Here is a 21,388-nt window from a genome sequence, read left to right as displayed (position 1 = left end):
AGAAAATACAGCAGCGAACAGACATAAACAAACTATATGATTTATAGATATCATGCCTTGTATAATCTAAAAGCGCTTACTTCCGACCCAACCCGTTAATATTTGTATTTGGGTGGATGCTTAATGGGTTGGGTCGCGAACGAGTGAATTCGTTAACAACCCGTTAAATAACGGGTCACTTTGGATCAACCCGTTAGACCCGTTACGACCCGTTAGTTGAGGATATTTTAGTAATTTTAGTAAAGTCTTAATAACAACAAATAAACTTTATGCAAAATAATAATAATAATAATAATTGTTAACGGGTGAAACAGGTAACCCGTTAGCTTAAACAGGTCGGGTTCAGGTGACCCGTTAGTTTAACGGGTTAGGTTCAAGTGACCCGTTAACTTAACGGGTCGGGTTGAATCCGACCCAAACCCAATAAACCTGACTCGTTTACAGGTCTAGTAGCACGTATACACATCATCTAACACAGCCATCTGCAAAAGAGACCAAATTAAATGACATTCATCAAGATTCGTTTTATATCTGTACGGTCACAGCGGTGGGTGCAAAATTTAAGGATGCACATCAAAGCACCGCCCAAGTCGCAAACTTTCAAATCTAAATTAATTCCTTTTTCTTTTGAATTTTCTAAAGAATCAGCAGGAAACCCTTGTTTTTTTTGTGTTTTTGGGGAGGTGGGGGGGGGGGGGGGGAGTGGCAGATGATCATTTAAGACCCATCTATTTTTAATTCAAGTACTTCAAAGATCTTTTTATATCCAAATCTATAACTCCCACTTGAGTCACAACTCACAACACCTTTTAGGATATGTTTGGTGGATCGGTTGGGATATGTTATGACCAATTAAAATAAATTTGAGCTTAATTTATAATTTGTTATTTTAAAATATGCGATGGACATGGCTAGGCAAGAAGAGTTATAAATCCACAATCGAATGAATTATCTAACATATCCTTATACATAAGTTACAAGTCCTATCTTATGTGTCCCTGTCAATCTAATCACATCCCGAAAATCCAATCTCATCGAGCACACCAAACGTGACCTTAATAGAGTAACTTTCAAGTTTTAACTTTGACTGTTTGACATTTTCTCGTAATTATAATACGATGATCTATTCGAGTGTCAATTGAATAGAAAATAAAATAAAATAAAATAAAAAATAAAGACTGCTTGAAGTAAAAAGACATATCTACCCTTTTCGAACAAGATAAAAAGTATATATGGGCAAACTATAGTAAAATGGTTGCTAGCTAGTAGTGACAGAGCTTTAGACATGGCTTCCTCTTCTTCTTCATTTCCCACATCTTGGCAAATTACCCTCGTTACCCTCACCATCTTGATCTCCTCCCTCCTCTCCTCCTCTATCTCCGCCTCCGCGGCCGCAACAAAACAAAACCCTGCCTTGCCCTTCAAGAAAATCTACGCCTTTGGTGACTCATTCACAGACACAGGCAATACAAGGTCCATCTCAGGCCCTAGCGGCTTCGGCCACGTCTCAAACGCTCCCTACGGCATCACCTACTTTCACCACCCCACAAACCGCTACTCCGACGGACGCCTAGTCATTGACTTCGTCGCCGAGTCACTCTCCTTGCCCTACTTGCAACCCTACCGCGCCGTTTCGAGCAATGCCACAGCAGACTCAACTCACGGAGTTAACTTCGCCGTCGCCGGCTCCACCGCCATAGAGCACGAGTTCTTTGTGAAGAACAACCTCAGCCTTGACATTACTCCTCAGTCTATCCTGACTCAGCTGCTTTGGTTCAACAAGTTCTTGCAAAGTAAAGGTTGCAAAGTTGGAGGACCACGTTGCAAATTTGATGATGCACTTTTTTGGGTTGGAGAAATTGGGGTCAATGATTATGCTTATACACTTGGATCTGATGTGCCTGGTGATACAATTCAGAAGCTTGGGATCAGTAGGGTTACTAGTTTTCTCCAGGTACCATTTTTAATTTTGTTGATTTTTATGGGTAGAACAAAATGGTCTGACAATTATATGTTTTTAATTTAATTTTAGAAAGTGATTTTCACGAACCATCTTCTCCCATTAAACACCCGTTTTCATTTTTGGCTTTGGGATTGAAGAGTTCAGAATTAAGGAACGAAATGAATATGAGCGTGCAGAAGAAGAAACGTAATAAGTACTGCATGAAAATTAATTTTCCTTTTTTTTTTTAAATCACCTAGCTAAGTTTGACAATTCCTTACACGACTCATAAACTTGATACAAAATGACACGAATACAACAAGTTTCGAGTTAACCCGTAAAGAATCAGTTAGAGAGTCGGGTCTTTACCGTGTATTCTATTAAGAACCCGATAAGATATCGCTTGCCAAATCTAGACATTAGGCATGACAATTTTTTGTATGACTCGTTAGCTTGACACGAAACGACATGACTTATTAACGATTCGAGTCGCTATCAGGTCACCTGTTAAGATAACAGATTTGACACGACACAACTCGCTAAGATAATGGATATGACACAAATACGACAAACACGATCCGTTTAGCAAGCTACACCTAACTAAAATTTGACTAAATTGGACCAAGGCTTCCGTTAATTATGTTTTCATATGCTATATGATGTGGTTTCAGGTATAATTATTTTACTAACATATCCTAAAGTCAAAAAGCATAATTTACAGATCATTAAATCTTCTAGGTGTTTTGGTTATGGCTTATGAGTATTACGGTTAGTTTGGTATTGATGTGTTTTTAAAAAAAAAAATGTTTCTGCTGTGCTGTGAGAATAAGCAACTGTAAAATAAAGCAGTAGAGTGGTAAACTTTTTTTTTTGTAAAAGTGCTTTGAAAAAAAGCAAAATCGATTGTTTGGTAAATTTTTACATAAAACTGCTATGATTATATTAATTAAAAGGAAAACTAATGAAAAGAGCTTGAAAACTTTGAGTTTTAATGATAAGGACAAAATAAAAGGTAAAGTGAATAGTACCAGCATTGACTTTTTAGTGTAAAAATGTGGTTTTTCGTTAAAATGAACAGTACCGAGTGCTTTTAGTTAAAGTTCCCTATATTAAATGATTGAAAAATGTATAATATTAGATATTAAAATAATAATTTATTTTATTTAAAATTTTATATTCTCGATCTTCCTCAAAACAACTTATCGCATCAGAACCTTGAAAAACCTTATCGCATCAGTGCCTCATCTTGAGAAGGCACGACCTTTTTTATTTCAATTATGACCCAGTGCCATCTCCCTCAAGCATTTGGTGATGGCGACACCCCAAATCCCCAGCCCAGCCGCGCTGCCAACACCCCAAAAATTCCAACCCAGCCCCGTCGAAGCCCAGACGCACCCAAATCACCCCAGCTCCACCACGGTCTACGCATCTAACTGTCCCCTTTACACAATCTCTCTCTCTATACCAAAGCTAAAAAAGTTCACTTTCAGTGATGGGGATTCGAAGCACCCAATCTTCCCCTCTAGGCTTCCCCCAGTCTGATGCGGCATCAACCCATATGCGATTGGAGGGAGGGAGATGGAGAAACGGGGAGGGTATTATTGGGTTGAGAAAGCTAGAGAGCTTAATTCTAATATAAATATAAAAAAAAAACATTGGCTTGCAGGCATTGTTAAAGAAGGGTGCAAAATACGTTGTCGTCCAAGGTCTGCCACTTTCAGGGTGCTTGCCGTTGTCAATGACGTTGGCGCCGGAAGACGACAGAGACCGCATCGGATGTGTCAAGAGCGTCAACCACCAAACCTACAGCCACAACCTTGTGCTCCAAGCAAAGTTGCATGAACTCCGGACACAGTTTCCCCATGCTGTCATAGCCTATGCTGACTACTGGAATGCATACCTCACAGTAATGAAGAGTCCGAGCCAGTACGGTTTCACGGAGAGATTCAAGGCCTGCTGCGGGAGCGGTGACCCCTACAACTTTGACGTGTCTGCCACGTGCGGCACGCCTTCTGCCACCGTCTGTAAAAGCCCGTCTCAGTACATAAATTGGGATGGAGTTCATCTCACTGAAGCTATGTACAAGGTGCTTTCTGATACGTTCCTAAAAGGCAATGCCACTCACCCTCCTTTCAGTTACTTGTTGGACAGGAAACTGCGTAATGGATGAACTGCCTGCCTTCGGATGATGTGATCCATCTTTTAATACGTTTCTGTGTTGCCGTGATCTCAACGGAGTAGACATTTCTATGATGAAATTATGTTTGAGATTACTTCTAAGTCTCAATAATTCTGAAAATTTTACCTGTTGAACTATTTACTGTTTATAAACTTGTGCAAAAAGTGGCCTTTTTAAAATCGGGTCACAAATTCAGACCAGATTTCGTCGAATCAGATTGCCTTCCATCAGAAAATCAAAATGAGAAAAGAGGTGACTCTTCTGATATATATATATATATACATATATATATATATATATTTCTGTCTCTTACACAAAGCATGTACATTATTTGCACAGCTTGAAGTGGAAAAGAAATTTCCATGTGAAAACCTCGCCGGACTCTGTACATGTGATGGTTGGCAATTGCCTCTCTCATTACACCATTTTTCTAGTACGTTTGATCAAATTAAGTACTCGTAGTACATTAAGAACAGAGCGTCTGGGAGATCTTTGGGTAGTCTGTTGATAAAAAGGTAGAACCGCAAGATATCTTCCTTCAACACGGTTTGAGTGTCAACCACATCGCTACCGCAGGTCAGAACCCACAGGTCCCCTGAGTTTACTCTTTTTATACTTCCCCGGCAAAAAGGGCAAGATTCTGATCTTGTGTTCCTGTAATATACAAAGATGCAAAGATGTGACAATGGTTTATAAATGACGACCCCATCATCGTCATATGGAAACAGCATAACACCGGATGAGACTAAAGTGATATGGAAACAGCATAACACCGGATGAAACTAAAGTGAGAAAAGGAAGAACAAATGTTTTTGGAAATTAGGGAAGAACTACGTATATTCATACCATTCACGGTAGCAATTAATGCACATGGCATGGCAGCAGTTCGGCAAAACCATTTTGGTGCAAGGTACCAAGCAGATGCCACATTCATCTTCTCTCTCCAAGTCCACATCCAAAAGCTTTATCTTATCGTTGTATCTTTTTCTAGCAGCCATCTCTAGAGATTCCTCTTGGGTGAGATCTATCTCCAATGAATCACCGTGGAGACGCTGAAGGGACGGTAATATAACATCTGCAGTTTTAGGTTGGGGAAGACATGAATAATGATGAATTGCAGAAACAACACTGCTAAATACCACAAACATACACGAAGTTTAATGTGTTTTGAAATTCAAAAGCAGACCAGAATGAAACGCGTCCTTAAAATTGGAATTACAGCAGGACAAATGAGATTCATTTAAAGAATTGGTCATTAATGTTCGAAATCCTAAAGTTAAGTTATGCACCAGATGGACTCACTTTGAGGTTTTCAGTAAAACATGTGCAAATATCCATTCTCAATATAAGGTCCAAATCACATTCTTAAACAGATGTTAAACTAAGTACTGGTTTGGTACTGAGGTGATTTTATAAAAAGTGGGTATAAAAAAAAGTTGAGCTAAAAAAAGGTGTTTGGTAAACACTTAAAAACAACTTATTTTCACAGTTTTGGATGAAAATAAGCTGAAAACATGAAGCAGCAAAAATGAGTTTACTCTCACAGCACAGCAGAAGCAGTTTTTTTTTTCAAAGCACAGCAATACCAAACCAACCTACAAAAAATAGTAGAAGTTTACGTACTGTAGAATTCGCTGATGGTAGCTTTCCTTCCACATGAAGAGATATTTGATCTCCCATCTGAGTGTACCTGAAGAAATACGAAACCAACAACCACAGAAACATTCAAAAACTCGAATTCCATTCGTGGAAAATATTAAACTGTAAATTTAATTTAGAAACACATGTGCAGGCAGGGAAGAAACCAACCTTATAAACAATTACGTGGAAAAGATTTAAGTAACTTGAAAGTAAACACGAAGAGGAGCAATCGATCCATTGAAGCAAAAACAGGAAAATGTGTGCCAAGTCATTGTAAACCAATTTCATTTGAAGAACCGTACCACCCTTGCTTCGGGGGATAGAAGCTGCCCTGCATTTTTATTCAAGCAACATCAAAAGTCACTTAACTTGATCAACTACAAAAAAATATGAAATATCTCCGTCTATTAACTCGGTGAAACATCCTAAGAGTCAGCAATCCAAATTCAAAAAGTAAGGTAATCAAGGACAAAAACTGATGGTGTGCCCTTAAAACTACTCTGCAAAGTGCACACCCTTGTCCATATTCGGCAACCACCAACATTATTTCAACTCTAACCAGCAACAAGAATCTAATGAAAATAAATAGTAAAAAGCCAGCAGCATATCCAAAGATTAGGCACAGATTACAGAGATTGAAAACTTTCTCAGAAGCATGGATTATTGTTTACATTTAGATTGAAGTTTGCAAGCTGGGTTTCAATACGACAATGTATCTGATTTCAGATGACACAACAATGGCACCAGAAACAATAGGCATTGGATATTCTATGCATACCCATATGGATATTAGTACCAAAGCTTCTGCTGAAACGAAAACACAGTTCACTCTCTCTCTCTCTCTCTCTCTCTCTCTCTCACACACACACACACACACACACACACACACACACACACAGAAACAGTACATCAAAATCAAAACCAAAACTCATATGGAAATTCAAGCCTAAAGCATCACTCTGGTGGCCCTTTTGGATATCAAATTTCAACCTCCAAATAGTCAATGCAGAACACATAAAACCACTAAAAATTCAGAAACCAACTGTATCCCACATTTCACAAATCCATTTGCAAAATCAAACATAATCAGCAAAACCCAAAAAAAAAAAAATTCTTTAAAAAAAAAAAGTGGGTTGTAAACTTGTAATGTTGTACTCACAGCATATTGGCATGCTGAATATCTGCCTCAACAACCTTGAGAGAATCATGGTAAGAAGGCCTGGAAGCAAGCTGCTCATAGTAACCCAACATCTCTCACTCCTTTCCACTCAAAGTTTCAAGCTTTGAAGAAAATATTGGAAATTTGGAAGAGAGATGATCAAAAAGTAGAGAAAATGAAGAAACCCCAAGATTTTGGTGGTCAAATTATACACAAACCCCAAAGAAAAATCATGGGTCTTTGCCAAAGACTGGACTTTTGGGGACTGGAAGCAGTTGTGAGAGGCCAGTGGGGACCAAAACTAAACAGCCTAAATCCTTCATCTAACACTATATAATAAGAGAGAGAGAGAGAGAGAGAGAGAGAGAGGGGACTTGGTCTTTTTTTCCTCCTCTTGGTGATTTCTAAATTTGATTTGGTGATTGTCTGTTTTGATTATCCACCAAATTTTAAGTTTGCAAGTTGTTGACTTTCTTAAAACTTGGGGTTTGACTGCTTTTAATTTGGTTTGGTTGAGTGGTTCTGAGTAGGTTTCCTCTGCTTTTTCTGCTTCCAATCAGAACCGTCCACTTTGCTCAGAATAATGGGAAAGGTGCATTGCAGGCAGGAGTTGCAGAACTGACAGGACCATAATTTTGTTGGGGATTTTTAACAATTGACCCCTTAATTTAACAACTTACTATGATTCGTCCCCTGCACTTTTGATGAATTTCGTTTTGACCCTCGTGATTCTGCGAACGCGCCAATTCGCCCTCTCTTGTCACACATCTGCCAAATGTTTCGTCAATTTGAAAGGTTATTTTTGTCCATTCAAGTCAAAATTATTAACAAAAATATGATAAGGTTGATGGTTATGGATGAATTGAGACGTTTCAACGAGAGCGCGTAACTAAACTGAAAATCTATGTGGTGAACTGGAAAATCGTACTAAGAGTCTGCTTATGATTGTTTATAGATCTCGAAAGTGTTCTTTGCAATCAAAAGCGCTTTTAATTACATTTGAGAGAAATGCATTTATCAAATACTTATTTAATTCCAGCAAATACTTGTAGGGGTGTAGTCAAATGAGGGATTTCGAAGGATTTTAAAAGACTTTTCAAAGTGATGAATTTGATAGGATTCTAGAATCCTTACCACTTTCAAATAAATTTTCAAGGATTCTTGTGGATTTTGATAAAAGATTCTTATAGATTTTTAGAGACTTTCTTGTCATTCAAACAATTAATTTTTTAAATAGAAATAAGATTAAAAAAAAAAAAAAGTAATGAAAAACTTTGCCCAGTCCTCCCAATCCAAAGGCGATGTCGGAGCAAATTCGAACATAGTCATCTTCCTGATTCTCGCAGACCTTACAAAGCTCTTTTAAAGCAACATGGTGGCTAGGATAGAAGAAACGAGGAGCAAGGGAATGAGGGTGCTGTCACAAGACTTTTTAATGATGCATTATTTATTGGGAAGACGGGGATAGGTTTAGCCTTACAATAAATTAGTAATAATATGGTACAAACTAGTTTTTGGCGAAAATCGAATATGAGACATTTTACTTACAAGTGAAAAGAAAAATCACTAGATTGTAGTACTAAGTGGCTCGCTTCTTATGAATATATGATTTTTTCATAATCGGTCCAACCTAAACCCTAAATTTAAGGATACTACCACAATTTTCCATTTAGCTTATGTTTTTAGGTGGTGTATTCGCTCAGCTAATTTTTACTTCTCATATATTTCTTGTTAATTTTTATTCTCTATTTTTTTTATAATTCATTTAAGCCGACAATTAGAAATTGAGTTGGACCGTGTGACGGGATATCAGCACTCATGCTCATTTTCTCTCTGGACTGGGCCAGTTTTATGGGACCTCCCTTCAACAAAACCCAATCCCGTTGAGTTTTGTACCAACAAGCAAATTAAGGGCCCACAGGACACGTGTCCCAGCAGCAGTACACATGGGCATCCTGATTTGACCATCTGCCCTCCTTTTTACATGCCCTTCTATACTTTTCTGTTTGTGTGGTTACGGTTAAGTCACGTAAATATTTTATATTACTATTTATTTTTGTCTTATTATTTTTATAAAAAAATAATATAAAATGTTAACTTGACTTAATCGTGACCACACAAACAAAACGCCATAAAAGGGGATGAAAAAAAGGAGGCAGACAATCCTTGTCCTCACTAAAAAGGTCCCGTTTTCTGCGACACTGTTAAACGAGTAGTACGACTCAGCTGGGGTGACTGTTGAGTGCCAAAAAAGCTCTCTCTTCCTCTTCAAAGACAAAGGTTTTTTTCGGAGGATTTTCAACCCAAAAACTCACCTCTAAGAGCTTCTCACTCACTGGTAGGAAGCCTTCCTTCGCAATTTAGCTTATTTTGTTCTTGAAAGTATTATTTTTCCATGAATTTATGTTTTTTCGAGTCCTGAAAACGGCTTATTTGTAAAGAAAAAGTAAGACTGAGTAGGATAGACGTTTGTCCGACCCTCGCAACGTGAGAAGCCTAGGGTCGCCCTTTTATTAAAATAAATGGTTTTTTAATTTAAGTTTTTATGTGGGGATCATGTATGTTTAGTGAAAAAGCTCTCACCTTTCAGCGAAAGACAGCTTCTTTTTTTCACCTTTTGCACTCATGGGTGTTTGTTTAAGCCTTGATCGTGAAGATTTTATGGTAAATTGTTTAATTTGTTCTTGTAATTTTTTTTTTAATTTTTGTATTTTAATACAGGGTTTTTAGCTTTTCCTTTTAGAAGCATGATTAGTTAGTGAAAGGGTATCTTGTTTCAGCGAAAGAAAGCTTATTGTTTGTTTGGTGGGGTCTCATGGGTGCCTGTTTAAGCCATGATCGTGAAGCTTTGAAAGTACATTGTTTAATTTAAGTTATCCTTGCAAAAGAACGTCGCATTATGTCTGATTTTCGGGTGCTTGTGGGCAATAACTAGCCGATTGTGCGCGCCTTGGGGTTAAAGAGGAGCTCATGTTTGTACATGGTTCGGGTTCAAGCCTTTCGTAAAATTATGGAATGATGTGTTGGGTTCACGCTTAGTTACAGTGAGGCAACCCCTTCAAACCATTTATAATGTTTTCGGATTTTCGAAGCGTAGGAAGTTGTCTACTGCAGATGAACAAACGTACTCACGAATATTTTTTTAGGATTAGAGTTCAGTCTAGTCACTCGTTTAGTTGGCGTTGTTTGTATTGAGAGTATTTGGAAATTGATTGTGCTTCCATAATATGCTTAACTGTTTCCAAATACATAGGCGTGTTTCCTGCTACCGTAATTGTTAGAGCATCTGTCAGGTAGTTCAACGCTTCCCTAAAAAACGGTAGTTTAACAATAGTTATTGTAGTTGTTAACTTGTTACATAATTGTGCCATACTTGAATCTTTATTACATTTTCATTTGTAATTTGGTGCAATATGTTCCCATTAGTTTGGCGGTCTGCCATGGCAGTTAATTTATGTTACTTGTGCCTGCTAGCTCGAAGCTGCAGGTGTAGTCATGGTCATGAATCATGTTAGTGCGGTCTCTCAGAAGAAGAACTGCTGACATCACTTTGAAGTTTATGATGTTTCTGCAAAGCTTATTTTATATGACATTACTATCTCATTAGAATACCATCTTCATTTATCTTTTTTCCTTGTTGTAGTGGTAAAGTATTCAACAGAGCGAAAGAAGTGATGGGTAGTAAGCTCGAAGCTTGTGCAGAATGTACTCTGAAGTGTTTGCAGGATCATGCGAACAAGAAAAAAGCTTCACCTGTTGTCGCCTCTTTTTTCAAAATCATGATCGGAGATCAGCTTTCTAAAGTTTTGGTACGATAAATTTTCCATCTTCCCCCTGCCCTACTAAATTGTAATCTATTTAATTTTTATTCCCATGTTCTATGTAGATTGTAGCTCTCTTTTTTTAGTATGTGCATCAAACTGACAAACAAATTCAACAGTATCTCTTCTTTTCTGGGGATAACATTCCCGTAGGAAGTACTTATTTTAAACATCGAAAATTACTTTGTATCGTTCTTTGTAGAATTATGTAAACAATGTGATGTATACTGTAGAGAGATTCACACAAAAGGTTTAACTAATTTTTCATTATCTTGTGAGTTTGATAAGTATATATTACTTAGTAATATATAATTTCCGCTACTCCCTTTTTGCACTATGATGGTAGAGATTGTCCCTTCTAAGCTTACCATGTCATCTCATTGCAGTTCTTGCCTCCTAAGTTTGCTCCTAATGTGTCAGCATTGGTCAACAAAAAAGCTGTTCTTGAAGATTCACGAGGGCGGCAGTGGAAAGTTACGATATCCAGAGTTGATGGCTCCCTTGCTTTTCAACAAGGATGGAATGCATTTGCATTAGACAATGACCTACAAGTCGGACAATTTCTTAACTTCAATTATGTTACAGATTCACATTTTAATGTTAAGATTTATGACAAATCAGGGTGTGAGAAACTCAAGTTTCCTGAGGCCATGAATCAGAAGAAATGGACGTGGGATAACCAAAATTCCTCTGTCAAAGATGGTCCTTGCCACAAAGTTGATAACAGTTTGATGGACAAACAGGGTTCAAGCACCTCTCTTACGTCTGACACAGATGAAGATATAGGTCAAGATCTGGATCCGATGAATGCCAAGAGGAAAGCACCTATGGTCATGGGAAATGCTTCAAAGTGTGATAATAGTCATGAAAGGTCAAAGCTTAAGCTGAAAGAACCAGATAGAGATATAGGTCAACACCTGTATGATATGAATTCCAAGAGGAAAGCACCTATGGTCATGGGAAATGCTTCGAACTGTGATAATAGTCATGAAAGGTCAAAGCTTAAGCGGAAAAAACCAGATGGAGATATTGGTCAAGATCTGCATGGTATGAATGCCACGAGGAAAGCACCCGTGGTCACCGGAAATGCTTCAAACTGTGATAATAGTCATGAAAGGTCAAAGCTTAAGCTGAAAGAACCGGATGGAGATATAGGTCAACACCTGTATGTTATGAATGCCAAGACGAAAGCACCTGTGGTCACCGGAAATGCTTCAAACTGTGATAATAGTCATGAAAGGTCAAAGTTTAAGCTGAAAGAACCAGATGGAGATATAGGTCAAGATCTGTATGGTATGAATGCCAAGACGAAAGCACCTGTGGTCACCGAAAATGCTTCAAACTGTGATAATAGTCATAAAAGGTCAAGGCTTAAGCTGAAAGAACCAGATGGAGATATAGATCAACACCTGTATGATATGAATGACAAGGGGGAATGTACAATTGTAACAGAAAATGCTTCAAACTACGATGATAGTAATGAAATGCCAAAGCTCAAGCCAAAAGAAGAATACATTGAAGATATGATCTGTATGATCAATAGAGAACTGGGAAACAAACAAGAAGACAACAGAAGCTGTATATATGATTCACTGAATTTTGAACTATTGGAACTGAAGTCTGGCACTGGTGGACGCAATGAAGTAGTTATTTGGGATGAAACATGCTCACATCATGATGATTCATCAGTAAGATTGAGAAAAGAAGCAGTGGCTGCAGCATTTCCAATGGATGAAACCTACTCACCTCATGATGATTCATCACTAAGAATGAGAAAAGAGGCTGGCTCAGTTGATAAAAGTCCAGTGGCTAAAGAGGCAGTGACTGCAGCAATTCCGATGGATGAAACATGCTCATGTCATGATGATTCATCACTAAGATTGAGAGGTGAGGCTAGTTTAGTTGATAAAGCTCCAGTGGCTAGAGAAGCAGTGACTATCGCAATTCCTTCGGATGCATATACGTTTGATGGGACTGAGAAAAATAATTCTTCTGAAGCCAGAGTGAAAAAGGTATCACCTTCTGGTGATGATTCAAGAACCACCAACAAGACCTCTCATCATCTCTTCCCAACAGCTGCTGTGAATCCTAATGATACAGGTAGCGTCTCTAATACTGTAAACAATATAATAGAATTGCTGAATGCTGACGGATCAGGCAAGACGCAGTTAATTCCTTGCTCCTATCTGTTTGATTGTCGGTTTCCTGAGTGTATAATGTCTGTAGTATACACAGTTTTCTTTGTGTTAATATCTTAATTTTGTTTGTTATGTATTCTCAATTTCATTGGCAGGCAATAAGGTGGCAGCATCCAAAAAGGAGCATGATTTGATAGATGAAACTTTTCAGAGAGCTAAAAAGAACTTTACTGGAACTCCTCCGGAGTCTTTTGGTATTCCTGTTACATTTGGATTCCAGAATTTTTCTGTCATTCTACTGATCTTTCTTCCAAATGCTATATGTCCCTGCACAATTGTTAGAGAACCTCTCCGTTTCTGGAAAAATGTCATTTATTAATACCAAAAGAATATCTGATGTGAACAGATATGATGACGAAGGCCGTTAAAAAAGAGTCTGTAGATTTGATTTCAGATCCATGCTTTCAGAAAATCATACCAGAAATAGATGGTATGATATTATTATAAAAATCATTTAATTAAGGGAAGCTCTATTTATGTTTGTGCAGAAGAATGCATGAGTGTGTATTGCTGTAGGATATCTCACTCCAAATTAATTACAGTACATCTAAATGCAGGGAAATCATTCGAGCCTGTAGACGCAGTGTGTAGTCAGATTTCTAATATGATTAAAAGAGAAAAGGACATTGCGTTTCCTGTGCCTGTGGTAAAATCTGAACCTGTCGATCAAGTTGAAACCTTTCCAAGCTCATCGTTCTCCTGTTTGGTGGCAGTGGGCAGTCAATCGTTTCTAGTACGTTAGTTAATTCCCTTATATATTTTATGTCTTTTCTTTGCACCTTCATAGCATTCACTTTTACTCTGTTTCGACATGATAAATTTATGCACTGACTGATTCTTGGTACTGTACCTCCTTTTACTTCATGTTAACACATGCTTTTCTTTTGTTAACTTTGTTATCTCTTTCCAAATGCTGTCAATTCATTTTTGAGAAGGATGCATCTGATAATCATGTGCTTCTATAGGAAGTTTTTCTGGTGGCCCGAACAGGCTGACATATTGATATTATCTATTCAGAGTTCTGTTAGTTTGACACAATCTTGTAGAGTCAATCAATCGATTGTTGTAGTTTTACTTTCGATCAATATATGGACATTGGGGCAAAAATAGAGAAATCAATGTGGAAACTTGAACGCTTAATTATCATTATGTATTACACATACACTAGTGTTTCATTTTCACAGAACGGTGCATCTGATAATTATACACTTCTAATTATGGAGATGTTCATCAGCAAGCTGATTGTTATAATGGATATGCCCTGTTTGATCGAGGTCCTAGCCCTGCATTCGCCTTGCGTTTGTGATCATTTTTTTCTGGATACCGAGCATTCTTTAGGTTTTGCTTGACTTATCTTACCTCCCTTCGATTCTTGTGCAGGAGCTGCCAGTGCGCTTGCCAATACGCATGACCATCAGGGGAAGGCATACACCAGATAGGAGGGTAATTTTCCTTCAAGACACAACAATGAGATTGTGGCCAGTCCTCTACATTGATAATTGTTTCTCCAAAATTTTGTCAAGTGGTTGGGAAGCTTTCAGCAAGGCAAACAACATTCAACCGGGAGATACGTGTGCTATTGGGATCGAAGATGCGTCTGAACGCATATGCAGCGTCCATATAATTAGAACCTAAGATGATACAACACTTTTTGTGATTTTTTGTATGTACCGTGGGAGTATTGTTATTTATATCATCTTGAACAAACCACCTTACGTAACTCTAATAGAGGTGGGGTCCACACATGCGGGTGTAACCTCTACTAGAGAAGTAATACGCAAGATGGTCAGTTCTGATGGTCAAAATAGCTCTACTCTTTCTGTAGAGCTGCAAAACCAGCACGCAGGAACAACGTATTAGGTTGTAGTCTAACAAAGTTTGACCTAGTTTTAGTTCTATCAGGAGCAAGAAGCCCGGGATTCTGAGTGTTGGGTTTTGTCTGTTAAAATATTTTAATTCTGGAACATAATCTTTGTCCATGATGTGTAATTGTCGTAGGTAGAAAGGATGTTGGTCTTCAATCATAAATTGCATAAATTACAGCAAAAAGGATGTTGGTCCTGAAATATTAAAAATATAAAAAATTGATTGATTGAGAGGTTAGTATTTGCTCATGCATCCGAAGTCCTGTATTCGAGTCCGCCCTTTCACAATATCACTGGTATAAATAAGAGAAAAAAATAGAAAAAATAAAAGCTACTTATTACAAAAGGGTCCTGCTATAATCACTCCAAAACAACAATTTGACCAAAAAGGGCTTCAAATAATTTCAATTGCTGAGTCTACAGGAGCTGTTGCAGACACTTGATTATGTTCTCTTCCCACCATTCTTTTCATCTTAATCAACCACTTAATCACGATTACCAAATAATCATACAGATTAAGAGCAATGTAGAGCCCAATGCCGCCAATAATCCCATTTGCTATGGAATAAGTGAGAGGCATTAGAATCATGGTCATGAAAGCAGGCACAGCCGCCTTCATATTCCCCCAATCAATGTCCTTCACAACCTTCATCATCATCACCCCAACCATCACAAGTGAAGGTCCTATAGCCCACGGGGGCACACTAGACAAAAGAGGAACGAAAAACAACGACACGAAAAAACAGAGACCGATGGTTATTGCAGTCAGCCCTGTCCGCCCGCCTTCTCTCAAACCCGCTGAAGATTCTATGTATGTCGCGATAGGGGTCACCCCCAGTGCAGCTCCCACGACTGTTGACCCCGCATCAACCAAGTACGCCGAGTACTCGCCTTCGAACCCGCCTTCGTCGTTCACGAAACCACCCATTTCGGCCATGGTGTACAATGTGCCTGTGGTGGCAAGAACGTCAACATAGAGCAAGGTTGCTAGAGCCACCCAAACCTCAGACCTATTGAAATTGGTGAAGCTTATAGCCCCAGCTGTGGACTGAATCTTGTGAAAGTCAACAACTTTTTTGAAATAACTGAAATCCGTGTCACCAATTTGTGTGTTGGGAAACACTGTCACACTTGTGCCCCTAAACCATGATATGAATGTGACAAAAACGATGCCGTATATCATGCTGCCTTTTATCTCCTTCATTAGGCCATAACATGTGATTATAAACCCAGCTGCACCCAGCCAGAACTTTGGGCTGTGCATTTTCCCACCAAGGCACTCACCAGTTGCTGGGTTTGTGTTAGCACAAGCAGTGATTGTAACCAATGTGGATGGGTCTGGGCCCACTAGGCCGACACCTTGGTGGACTTGAAGGCCCACAAAAGCTATAAAAAGTCCAATCCCTGCTGCACAAGCAAGTCTAACAGGATGAGGGATGAGCCTGGCCAGCTTTTCTCTAAGCCCAAAAGCAGCAGTTGCAAGAAAAGCAATCCCTTCAAGTAGCACCACAGCTAGGGCAGTTTGGTAAGACAGTTTCCCACTTCCATGGAAACCCACCAAATTATAAGCCAAGTAGGCGTTTGGTCCCATCCCTGGAGCTAGCCCCAGGGGTAGATTGGCTAAAACGCCCATGGCAATCGACCCGATCATGGCTGATAAAATTGTGCCAACAATGAGGTCACTCTTGATCATTGCAAGGCAGTTTTGGTATCCTTCGTTGGGGAGGATCATGCAATCCGGGGTGGCGGTTTGGTTCACCGGGACAGAGCAGTCGGCGATGGAGCATGTGCCGCCTGAGTCGGCGAGAATGGTGGCGTTGACGGAGATGATGTAGGCCATGGTGAGGAACGTGGCTAGGCCGGCACGTAGCTCCTTGGTGAAGCAACTCCTCCTTGCTTCTAACTTAAAGTATTTGCCAACTTTGCTCTTTGAAACTCCATCGTTTAAGCCTTTCTCTAGTTTGCTCCATGACTTACTTATCTTTGTGAGAACTCCATTTCCCATTGCTACACAGAACTCTCCCCCCATCTCTCTCTCTCTCCCCACTCTTTCTCTTTCCGTGTCTCTCTCTTTCTTTGGTGTGAAATTGTGTCTTATGCTAGGGTGGTGGTTAGAGTTATATATATTTGTATCAAGATGCTTGAGTTGGCTAGGAAGGGAATCTTCTTGGATATATTTTAAGGACAAATGGGCACACCATGCAGGGCAGAAAGTGTGAAAACCCGAAATTTAGGAAGTAGTAGGGCATTCCAAGCGTTTCATCACATGGTGTCACAAAGCTTTTAGGATAAGAATTGGATAAACTTTTTTTCAAGTGTTACATTGGGACATGGTACGTTATTAATTCACATATTATAATATGGATAGACAGACAACACAATTAAACTTATGGTATGCTGGCCTGAGTTATGGTATTTAGTTGTAAATACTAAATATGATTTGTTTCCTATTGTAATTAGATTAACATGGTATAGTATTAATATGGGTTCATGTATAACCTAACATGCTATAACATTAATATAGGTTCATGTATTAGAATATTAATAAAATGATTTACCATATGAGACAATCACACTGAAATTTTTTTCGGAAAGATAGATGTGGTTTGGTTTTTGGAGGGAGATTCTAATAATAATTAGGGCAAATTGAAATTAAATAGTTAATAGACAAAAAAAAAAAATTAAATAGTTAATACAAAGAATAACTATATATTATGGTAAGCAACCTCCCTGATTTTGGATTAAAAGGCAAGTCAAACTATACATAGTTACGCCACTTAGTACTACGGTCTAGTGGTATTCCTCTTCACTTGTAAGTGAGAGGTCTAAGATTCGATTCTCGCTAAAGGTGAATTTGAACCACATTATTGCGAGCTCATTGTGAGACAAAACTCATCCCCTTAGTGTAAATAATATTATTTGTTCAAAAAAAAAAAAAAACTATACGTAGTTACATATTTATTATTGATAAAATAAAATATGCAATAATTATAGTTTTAGGGCTTGTTTGGAAGTGCTTTTAAAATAATTGAAATCGCTTTTAGAAAAAATACCTTTTGGGTTCCAAAAGCATTTGAAGTGCTTCTTCCAGAAAGCATTTCAAGTACCTTTTTAGGATTCACTTGCGCTTTCAATCATTTTAAAAACACTTCCAAACAAGCTCTAAAATTGTGAAAGATGTGCTATAGGTTTTGGCAGTTGACTCTCCAAATATTCCAGGCTAAAAAAAGAGAGGCTTTTGATGGCTCTCCTCTTACATTATTATACATGTGATGATCCAGTATTTTGTGGCGACTCACTGGGGTTTTGGAAATTATTCAACTTAAATTCTGAACAACTTGAACGAAGACATATTCGAAAAGCTAAATATGCTCTGTATGTGGGATGACAATCTTTGCTGGAGGAAGAGAAGAAAAGTTCGATTGAGTGGTGGGAGAGAAAACATGACAGGATTTTGTTTTTCGTTTCTTAAAGAATTGTTAAGTACTATTTTATATTGGATATTTTATAAAAGTCAATGCTTGTAGAGGTATAATGTGGGAAATTTGTAAAACATAAATGGTTGACAAAATTTATTTTTATTCAATAAACCCAAATTCATTGAAAGCTGGATAATAAAAGGGAATATTGCAACTAAATATACTAATTATAGGCATGCGTTATAATCAATCGTGCGAGTTTGGTATCAATAACTCGAGAAATTTGTCTTCTGTTGAAGTAGTGCGTAATGCTTATTCACGTATTAATTTTAATTATAAATTTTCTCATATAATAAAATATATTTGCAACTTGAATACATACGATAACAAAACTTTGATCTTAACCACGTATGTCGTCTTTGTAGAACGTTGCTTAGCTGCTGAATAATTAGAAAGAACTCCTACTTAGTCATGTTGGCTGCTCAGCAGTTTGACACATATTCACTTTTTTTTTTAAATTATGCAATATTAAATATACCATAAGTAGCAACATGTTATTTATCAGAAATTCCTACTAATTATTCCGAAGCAAGTTCCGTCTTTGTGCCCACCTAACTATATATCTTTAATAACATTGCACATGACATGCAACCATGCAGGAGATGCATATATATGCATCAACTTTTTCAGGGTATATATATATATCTTTCTTCTTATGTCTCATCCACCTATAAAACGTCTATCAAATCTCCTTTAAATTTGATATGATCTGGTTTCGTCCTCATAGATTTTGGGGTTTTGAAGAGATATGACTCCTTGACGACTAAACGATGAGAGACCGGCCAAATTAATATAAATCTTGTACCTAAGTCTCTTATCTGTACACTAACTTGGGCCCCAACAAGAAAACATATTGATTTTTGAGTTAGTTTTTGCTTAATTTTTTACTTATTTATTTATATAGTTCTCTTTTGTTGATGACTAGCTTGAGAACTCCAAAATCTAAATCTTTTAAAGATCTGAAAATGTTTTTATATTTATAATTTTAAGAGTAAGGAAGAATCTTGTGTCTTGTGGACCCTTAGTGGTGGGGATTTCCAAATCTTAAACTACAATTTGTACTCTGTGTAAAAAAAAAAAAAAAAGGCTTTTTAGCTTAAGATGTTTTATGACCAAAATGATTGATGATAGACAAATTCAGGAATCGGACCATTTTTATCGATTTCAAATCTCAGAGACCAAAATGAAGAGTTACGCTAATCTCATAAATCATTTTGGTTAAAAAGCCAAAACAAAAACTACAATTCGTACTCAAGACCTTCCTAATCTTAAAATTAATGTTCGTTTAGTGTGCTTAAAATGTAGTGTACAAGACCAAATATCTGACGTACATTTGTTTTTTGAACAAACAATATTATTTACATTGAGGGAGAGGGGGTGAGCTTAGCCTCACAATGAGCTAGCAATAATGTGATTCAAATTCGTCGTTGGCGAGAATCGAACCTAAAACCTCTCACTTACAAGTGAAGAAAAATATCACTAGACCGTAATACTAAGTGATAATATCTGACGTACATTAGCAACAAAAAAATATGAAGTAACTAGTGGGCAATAGCCTTTAAAAAGTAAATGCGGAGGACAATGAATTATTAATACGTATATAGAAGCCAATAATAATAAAATTAAGAAAAGCTAAAGTATATGATACATTAAAAGATGTGAGTAACGCATGCAATTAAAGAAATGAAAAAATAAATAATATTAACAAAAGGTGCCAAACCATTGTCACTCTGTTGTCCACTAGTTAAAAGAATCTAGGTAGCCATCGAAGGTTCAAATGTTGTACTCAAAATTAGCAGCTTAATTAATCTTTATCTTCAATTAATTAATTAGTATTAATGTTTTGGAGGAGAGAAATAGTGTTGTCAAGAGTTGAAATATACACATTATCGTTAAAAACCTTATACATTAGAATACTCAGGGCTTCCGAGCAGAGGCGATCCTCCTCATGCAATTGCTAATTATATTTAGTGGTATTGACCGATTTCTCTCTCTCTCTGAATTTGTAAGGAGCTGTCAATTTTCTCATTGAAGTTTAATTTTAACCAATTATCCCTCTAAACTTTTATATTCGGTCAATTTTCTTCCCGAATTTTAATTTTAGCCTATTATCTCTTAAACTTTTATAATTAGTCAATTTCCTTTGGGCTTTAAGTCCTTCTAAACCCTAAACCTTAAAATTCAAACAAAAAGTTTACGGAGTAAACTAGCAGAAAAGAAAAAGAAGAAAAAATAATATGTTATCCACATTACTTAGAAATAAATTTACCTTTTGCAATTATAAAATTAAAGTTCTGGAAAAAATTGGCTAAGTATAAAAGTTTAGGAGTAATCGGCTAAAATTAAGTTCAAAGAAAAATTGGCCAATTAAGTTCACAGAGGTAGTTGACTAAAATTAAACACAAGAAAAATTAGCAGCTCCTTATTTCAAATTTAGAAAAAAAATCGACAAATACCTAAGTTATTTACTATTCTTCCAGTACTAATAGAAAAGAGTATACATCAAAGGTTTTTCATATAAGTTTTCTCCATCGGGGGGCATTTTTGGTCGATAACTTCGAAACCCCTTTGGAGGAGCTATAACTTAAAAAACATGAACCCTAATTACATGTATACAACTCCTACTGGTTTCATAGAAGTTTTCACCATCCGCCCCGCCGGGGGGAAGGGGGGGGGGGGGGTGGCATTTTTTGCTCGATTACTTCGAAACCCTTTCGGAGGAGCTACAACTCAAAAACCATGAACCCTAATACATGTATACAACTCCTTTTCCTAATCGCATGCGCAGAAACTGAAATTTTATATAGTGTGTGGAAACTTGAAACAGCAGTGACCCAGTGGGTTCTCCTTTTGAGAGACAAGAAAGAAGAGGAAAGTGAAGATTAAACTTTAGATACTTTTTAAAAGGAGAAACACTGAGAGGTTAGTGTTAGGGTTTGGCATTACTTAAAAAAAGTTAAGAACCAAAACCCAAATGGAAGGGGAGGAGCAAAAGCAAGGCCTCCGCGTAGGTGGAAGAAGCACTACTTAAGAGGGTATATATCTTAACAATTTTTTTTGTCATTCAATATAGGAAAAGATGTACCTGCTTAAAGATGATAATT

At 37.5% G+C, this 21,388-nt stretch overlaps 4 protein-coding genes across 13 annotated transcripts; 2 read left to right on the top strand and 2 right to left on the bottom strand.

The window, feature by feature from the left end:
* Positions 1-1,250: 1,250 nt before the first annotated feature.
* On the top strand, positions 1,251-4,333 carry LOC126627255 (GDSL esterase/lipase At3g48460-like). Its single transcript, XM_050296727.1, has 2 exons — positions 1,251-1,954; positions 3,609-4,333. Exons 1-2 carry the CDS (start codon positions 1,286-1,288, stop codon positions 4,110-4,112), a joined length of 1,173 nt encoding a protein of 390 aa, XP_050152684.1. The 5' UTR covers positions 1,251-1,285; the 3' UTR covers positions 4,113-4,333.
* Positions 4,324-7,342, bottom strand: LOC126627261 (E3 ubiquitin-protein ligase AIRP2-like). Its single transcript, XM_050296733.1, has 5 exons — positions 6,922-7,342; positions 5,931-6,093; positions 5,745-5,811; positions 4,968-5,196; positions 4,324-4,775 (listed from the first exon to the last, which is right to left on the bottom strand). The coding sequence occupies exons 1-5, from the start codon at positions 7,011-7,013 to the stop codon at positions 4,565-4,567; spliced, it is 762 nt and encodes a 253-aa protein (XP_050152690.1). The 5' UTR covers positions 7,014-7,342; the 3' UTR covers positions 4,324-4,564.
* Positions 7,343-9,115: 1,773 nt separating this feature from the next.
* LOC126627246 (B3 domain-containing protein Os01g0905400-like) lies at positions 9,116-14,922 on the top strand. 10 transcript variants are annotated; one of them, XM_050296722.1, is made up of 8 exons: positions 9,116-9,259; positions 10,565-10,730; positions 11,129-11,567; positions 11,937-12,842; positions 13,036-13,134; positions 13,287-13,370; positions 13,498-13,673; positions 14,321-14,922. In XM_050296722.1, exons 2-8 carry the CDS (start codon positions 10,596-10,598, stop codon positions 14,573-14,575), a joined length of 2,094 nt encoding a protein of 697 aa, XP_050152679.1. In that variant the 5' UTR covers positions 9,116-9,259; positions 10,565-10,595; the 3' UTR covers positions 14,576-14,922. The 10 variants fall into 10 exon arrangements, with proteins under 10 accessions (XP_050152679.1, XP_050152680.1, XP_050152676.1 ...); XM_050296723.1 differs by having other exon boundaries at positions 11,129-11,651; positions 12,144-12,842; XM_050296719.1 differs by having other exon boundaries at positions 11,129-11,659; positions 11,906-12,842.
* Positions 14,923-15,085: 163 nt separating this feature from the next.
* Positions 15,086-16,841, bottom strand: LOC126627248 (adenine/guanine permease AZG2-like). The gene has a single exon (XM_050296725.1). The coding sequence runs from the start codon at positions 16,832-16,834 to the stop codon at positions 15,200-15,202; it is 1,635 nt and encodes a 544-aa protein (XP_050152682.1). The 5' UTR covers positions 16,835-16,841; the 3' UTR covers positions 15,086-15,199.
* Between the last annotated feature and the right edge of the window lie 4,547 nt (positions 16,842-21,388).

The sequence above is a fragment of the Malus sylvestris genome, chromosome 6, assembly GCF_916048215.2.
Source record: "Malus sylvestris chromosome 6, drMalSylv7.2, whole genome shotgun sequence".
Taxonomy (NCBI): Eukaryota; Viridiplantae; Streptophyta; class Magnoliopsida; order Rosales; family Rosaceae; genus Malus; species Malus sylvestris.
The sequence above is the reverse complement of the archived record's forward strand: the minus strand, read 5'-3'. Positions and strand labels throughout refer to the sequence as shown.

What these genes read in the sequence shown, in the direction of transcription:
- LOC126627255 (XM_050296727.1), top strand. Translation starts at nt 1,286, where the DNA reads ATGGCTTCCTCTTCTTCTTCATTTCCCACATCTTGGCAAATTACCCTC. An exon ending in GGGTTACTAGTTTTCTCCAG is followed by an intron (nt 1,955 to 3,608) that starts GTACCATTTTTA and finishes ATTGGCTTGCAG; the next exon opens with GCATTGTTAAAGAAGGGTGC.
- LOC126627261 (XM_050296733.1), bottom strand. Translation starts at nt 7,013, where the DNA reads ATGTTGGGTTACTATGAGCAGCTTGCTTCCAGGCCTTCTTACCATGAT. An exon ending in TCCACGTAATTGTTTATAAG is followed by an intron (nt 5,812 to 5,930) that starts GTTGGTTTCTTC and finishes GTATTTCTTCAG; the next exon opens with GTACACTCAGATGGGAGATC. An exon ending in TACCATCAGCGAATTCTACA is followed by an intron (nt 5,197 to 5,744) that starts GTACGTAAACTT and finishes CTAAAACTGCAG; the next exon opens with ATGTTATATTACCGTCCCTT.
- LOC126627246 (XM_050296714.1), top strand. Translation starts at nt 10,596, where the DNA reads ATGGGTAGTAAGCTCGAAGCTTGTGCAGAATGTACTCTGAAGTGTTTG. An exon ending in AACTCCTCCGGAGTCTTTTG is followed by an intron (nt 13,135 to 13,286) that starts GTATTCCTGTTA and finishes TGATGTGAACAG; the next exon opens with ATATGATGACGAAGGCCGTT. An exon ending in AATCATACCAGAAATAGATG is followed by an intron (nt 13,371 to 13,497) that starts GTATGATATTAT and finishes ATCTAAATGCAG; the next exon opens with GGAAATCATTCGAGCCTGTA.
- LOC126627248 (XM_050296725.1), bottom strand. Translation starts at nt 16,834, where the DNA reads ATGGGGGGAGAGTTCTGTGTAGCAATGGGAAATGGAGTTCTCACAAAG.